The 6,000-nt window shown below is 34.6% G+C and overlaps 2 protein-coding genes across 2 annotated transcripts; both read left to right on the top strand.

Annotated features, from left to right (window-relative positions):
* Positions 1-1,312: 1,312 nt before the first annotated feature.
* Positions 1,313-3,092, top strand: LOC9302165 (probable long-chain-alcohol O-fatty-acyltransferase 5). Its single transcript, XM_021016349.1, has one exon. It carries the CDS (start codon positions 1,931-1,933, stop codon positions 2,969-2,971), a length of 1,041 nt encoding a protein of 346 aa, XP_020872008.1. The 5' UTR covers positions 1,313-1,930; the 3' UTR covers positions 2,972-3,092.
* A 143-nt stretch (positions 3,093-3,235) lies between these two features.
* On the top strand, positions 3,236-4,525 carry LOC110225939 (probable long-chain-alcohol O-fatty-acyltransferase 5). Its single transcript, XM_021016350.1, has one exon. It carries the CDS (start codon positions 3,437-3,439, stop codon positions 4,463-4,465), a length of 1,029 nt encoding a protein of 342 aa, XP_020872009.1. The 5' UTR covers positions 3,236-3,436; the 3' UTR covers positions 4,466-4,525.
* The last annotated feature ends 1,475 nt before the right edge of the window (positions 4,526-6,000 follow it).

Genomic DNA, 6,000 nt, shown 5'->3' with positions numbered 1-6,000 from the left:
GTACGTACCACAAAGTACTTACTCAACTTGTATGCATATTTTATAAGTTTGTAACATAAGAAAATTCCATGTAACACTATTGATAGTTATATTTGGTGCTTTAATTGTTAAAGTGATTGCTATTATTATACAACAAGTGACTCAATACATGTGTTTGATGAAATAGTGATGTTAGTTTTATAAGGTATTTTAAATGTTTTACAAGGTATTTTAAAGGTTTTACAATGTATTTTAAAGGTTTTACAACATGTTTTAAAAGAGTTTACAAGATATTTTAAAGATTTTACATGGTTTTTTAATGGTTTTACAAAGTATTTATAAGGTATAAGATGATTTATAAAACTGAAAATATTTTATAAAGGGTTTTATAAGATTTTTAAAATTTAAAGATTTTACAAGGTATTTTAAAGGTTTTACAAGGTTAAAGGTTTTACAAGGTATTTTAAAGGTTTTAAAATGTTTTACAAAGTATTTTAAAAGTTATTTTAAAAATTTTAAAATGTTTTACAAGATATTTTAAAAGTTTTACAACGTGTATTTAAAAGAGTTTACAATATATTTTAGATCACATCCACAACACAAATCACAATCATTTCTCTGAAAATCTTATGAACACAAATCAGAAACACCAAAACCACATAAAACTCAAACTAAACAATATAATATCAAATCTTAAGGTCTTTCCAGTCTTATAAATTAACACATGTACTCATTAGGCCATTATGCAAGAATCAAATTGTTTAATAATGGACAAAAGAAAGTGTTATTAATGTACTTTACTCGTGTGCTAGAAAGAAAAAGTGGTAAAGCAAAAGTAAGTTGACGAGCCTTTCTTCTCCAGAAAACAAAAGATGTAATCCACTGCACATAAACAACAATCTAGTCCCATGATTCATCACTCCACAAACAGAAACAACAATTGATTTTGAAATCGAAATTGAAACTGTGAAATCAAAATTACGCCGAAGAAGAAGAGATTAAAGAGGATTTTTGTGTGATTACAAAGAGTTGAATCCAGATCGGAGAGATTCATCATATTGATAGAAGAAGAAGGTCGATTTAACTCTCAATTTGACTCTCAACGGATGAATGATGAAGATTTGATCAGCAATTGAAATTTCGATTAAGAACCTGTGGGTGTGGATATGGGTGACGGCGTGCCCAGATTTTTTTTTTTTAATTAGGTTATAACCTGATTCAAAGCCTCATTAAGGGTAAAATGATCAATTTCAGGAAAGCTATTAGGGAGGGGGTATTTTTGAAAAGGGATATTGAAAAAGGGGCATTTTTGTGAGTCTCCCTACATTTTATGAAGTTGCTAGAATCATGGGATTTTGGAGAGAAAAATGGTAGAATGATTAAAAATCCAAGGACGAAAATCTATATAATGCATTAATCTTCTACCAATTTTAGTTACGGCTTATTTCCGAACACTGTTGTAAAACTAACAACGATACCTTTTTTCGTAAGAATGTAAATATCATTAATGATGAGATTTAGCGGTTATACAAAAAGAGCTTAACCAAAGATTATTGTGTCCTTGCCCAAAAAACTAACAAGTATTCTTATTTGTTATTATTACTTTCTCACGCGACCAAAGTCACCAAAATAATGTTGCATGAAACCTTTAATCCATTCTTACTAAGACCAAATGACTAACCATTCTCCGATCCTCATTCCAAGGAGATATTTTCCACTATTTGTTGGTTTGGGATATTACAACCATTTACTACTCAACTCTCAACGACTACCCAAGGACTCGATATTAATGCTCTTCTTTGTAGCCTTTAATCTACATATCACCTACTTTATGTAATTGTGGTTGTCTCTGTAACCATGTAACTATAGTTTTTCCCATTCAAGACAAATAAAAAAAATAGCTTCATTGCCAAAAAAAAACACATCAACAACACAAACAAAGATCTGAGAGATGGATGAAGAACTCAAGAACTTGATAAAAGTATGGGTGTCAGCAATAATCTCGATATCTTATTGTTACTACTTACCACCTAGAATCAAATCTGGTGTTCCTCGATTCCTCTCTGTTTCCCCTGTTCTTGCTCTGTTTCTTGTTCTTCCTCTGTTTTTCTCATCTCTGCATTTATCTTTAATCACAGCGTTTTTCCTCACATGGCTTGCTAATTTCAAACTCATACTCTTCTCCTTCGATAAAGGTCCTTTAATCCCAATTCCGACCAATCTCTCTCGATTCTTCTGCTTCACTTGCTTCCCCATCAAGGTTCAGCAAAACCCTAAATCTCAAAACCATTTGCCTAAATTGGTTTTCGCCATTAAAGTTGCAATCTTTGGTGTGTTGTTACATTTGTATGGTTACAGACAAAATCTGTCTCCGACTGTACTACTAGGTCTCTATTTTGTGCATCTATACTTAGAGATTGAGATTATTTTAACGTTCGTTAAAGTTGTTGTTTTTATCTCTCTTGGCTGCGATCTTGAACCACAGTCCAATAAACCATACTTAGCCACATCTCTACAAGACTTTTGGGGTCGTCGGTGGAATCTTATGGTTCCGGCGATTCTCCGTCCAGCAGTTTACGCTCCAATGCGGCGAGTCTCTGAACGCAAAATGAGTTCCGGGTGGGCTCTGTTTCCGGGGATTTTAGCGGCGTTCATCGTCTCTGGTTTGGTTCATGAATTGCTCTTCTTCTATATGATACGTGAGATGCCCACTGGAGAAGTTACTCTGTTCTTTGTGTTACATGGCGTATGTACTGCGGCTGAATTGGCGGTTAAGAAGAAGACAACGGTGATGCAGCGGTGGAGGTTAAGTCCGGCGGTTTCGCGGCTGATTACGGTGGGGTTTGTGTTTGTGACTGGTGGTTGGTTGTTTACACCTCAGCTTAAAAGGAGCGGCGTGGTGGAGAGATTCACATATGAAGCTGTGTTGTTCGTTGAGTTCGTTAAGCACAAGTTATTTACTTTGTTGGCAATAAAGATTGTAACATCTTAAAGAGTTTGAATTTTGGTTTGATTTTGTTTTGTCTATTACAATCTTTAAGATGTTGCCAGCATGTCTCTTGGTCTCTACATGCCCCAGAAAAACTGCGCTGAATGGTAGTACTTGACAATTCGTTTTCACTTGGAACTGAAGAATGAAATAAGTGTTTTGTTATATCGTACATCACACTGATCCCATTGAAACCAGCCTCATTAGACAGAACGTAGAAGCAAACATGGTTCGTTAATGTATACGAGCACATGCCTTAACTTCTTGCTATTTAGGGTTTAAGGTTTAATTCATCCCCATTACTTATTATACACGCAACACTTAACTTAAAACCTTACAAGAAAACTCACAAGTCACAAACACAACAAATCTGAGAGATTGTTACTTATTATTCACGCAAACAACCAATTATAACCCAGCTCGGTGATTGCAAAATTCCATTAACACAAAAAAAAAGATATGAGATAGATGGAAGAAGAGCTCAAAACGTTCATCAAAGCTTGGGCCTGTGCAATAATCTCAGTATCTTATTGTTACTACGTATCACAAAAAATCAAAGCTGGTGTTTATAGATTAATCTGTTTTGTTCCCGTATGTGCTCTGTTTATTGTTCTTCCTCTGTTTTTCTCATCTGCGCATTTCTCATTCATCACATCGACTTTCTTCACATCCATTGCCAATTTGAAGCTCATACTCTTTGCTTTTGATAAAAGTAATCTTTTCCCAACTCCCCCAAATCTCATCCAATTCCTCTGCTTCATTTGTCTACCCATCCACCCGCAACGAAACCCTAAATCTCAAGATCCTTTTCCCAAATGGGTTTTTGCTGTCAAAGTCTTAGTCTTTGGAGTTGTTTTACATGTGTATAGTCACATAGAGTATTTGCAACCGATTCTGCTATTGGGTCTCTATCCTCTGCATACATACCTATCACTTGAGATTCCCTTAACGCTCCTCAAAGATTTGCTCACTATCACTCTTGGGTTCGACCTTGAGCCAATTTTCAACGAACCATATTTAGCCACCTCGCTTCAAGAATTTTGGGGTCGTCGGTGGAATCTTCTGGTCTCAGCTATTCTCCGGTCAAGCGTCTTTATCCCTGTAAGGCGAGTATGCAGCCACATAATGAACACCAAACGGGCTATAATTGTTGGTGTTTTGGCGTCGTTCCTCGTCTCCGGTTTGCTTCATGAGTTAGTTTTCTTCTATGTAACCCGTCAAGCGCCTACATGGGAGGTTACTTGGTACTTTGTGTTACATGGAGTTTGCACGGTGGTTGAAGTTATTGTGAAGAGGGAAACGTCCGTGGGGCAATGGGTGGTGAGACCGGCTGTTTCACGACTGCTCACGGTGGGTTTTGTGGTTTTGAGCGCTGGTTGCTTGTTTTTCCCTCAGTTCAAACGGAGCGGCGCGATGGAGAGATTCGCCGGTGAATCTTTGTTGTTCACTGATTTCAAGCATGACTTATTTATTTTCTTGGGAGTCGTGGAATCATGATATTTTGGAAAATAATAAACATGCTGATTCTCTATCCTTTTCAAATTATGGATTTTTTCATGCGACTAAAAAAATTTACTTTTTTCTATTTTATCTTTAATTAATGTATTGTTTTATTTGATATCGTTGATAAATAAATTAGAAATTTGTAGAAAAATCTATATTAAAACATAAAACAGTAACTAATTTGAACAAATTTAACTTTTAAAACGATAATTTAATTTGTAACGGATGGAGTATTACAGAATCACCAAGGGTTTGTTGGTAAAATAGACACTTTTTGAAAAGTAATTAGAAAAATAGGTACTTTTGAAAAATAATTTGAGAAATAGATACTTTCAACTTTTTGTGAGATAGAATGTTTGTGTAATAGAGAAAAAGACAAAACTGTATGTTAAGACTAAAATAACCCTTGTCTAAAAATAGATATTTTGGGACCACTTTTAAATATCGTTTCGTACACTAACATATGTACACCAATTCATCTCGTACACTGATATTTGTACAATATTACTTAAACAATTTCGTACACCGATATTTGTACAATATCTCTTAAACCATCAAATACACTAACGTTCGTACACCTCATCATCTCGTACACTAATGTTTGTACACTATCTCATAGACCATCACGTACACCGATCGAAAATGATTAACTTTTTAATAGACGTGGTGTACACTAACACATGTACACTAAATTATCCCGTACACCGATATTTATACAATATCTCTTCAACCATTAAATACACTTACGCTCGTACACCTCATCATCTCGTACACTAATGTTTGTACACTATCTCATAGAGACCATCACGTACATTGACGAAAATAGTTCTCTCTTTTGTAGACTTAGTGTACAATATGTGAAAGTGTGTAGTGTTGTAGACGGCACACGAGGTGGTGTATGGCGCGACACACCATCTCATCGTTTTATGTACCAGTATCAATATCATGTACACTACCTTTTGCATCATTATCGTACACCATCGTATTTTATAGTTGTACACCACTAAGAGATTGTTGTTTGTATCTCACTTCGTAGCTGTCAAATTAAGGTTAATAATTAAATTCACATAAAAATAGCTAATTTTGACTTTTTAGATTCATATTAGAAAAATAAAAATTAATATGTTACTGTGATAAAAATGTTTATGAGTAATTTTTAACAAAGCATACTAAAAAGATTTAAGTGAAAAGAAAAAAAATAAAAAGAAAATATATGTAGAAAACAACAAAAAGGGTAATTAAGTAATTACACAAAATCCTCTCTAATAGAGCGTTTTATTAGAGGAAGAGAGAGAAATGTGTCTATTATGTCAATTATTTATGAGAGATGTCTATTATTCAAATTATTATTTCAAAAGGTGTCTAGTTTGCCAATTTTGTCAAATAATATAGTAAGTCCGATGGTATCATGGCTGCTTAAGGGGATTGTGTTTGTGACTGACACAGTGCCGGCTCTCCCCATGTGCGGGGAGTGCTCATGCACAGGGTCCAAAATTTTTATCTTTTTTTTCAACTAAATTTATTAAAAT

Source organism: Arabidopsis lyrata (assembly GCF_000004255.2).
Source record: "Arabidopsis lyrata subsp. lyrata unplaced genomic scaffold ARALYscaffold_8, whole genome shotgun sequence".
In the NCBI taxonomy this organism is placed as follows: domain Eukaryota; kingdom Viridiplantae; phylum Streptophyta; class Magnoliopsida; order Brassicales; family Brassicaceae; genus Arabidopsis; species Arabidopsis lyrata.
The sequence above is the reverse complement of the archived record's forward strand: the minus strand, read 5'-3'. Positions and strand labels throughout refer to the sequence as shown.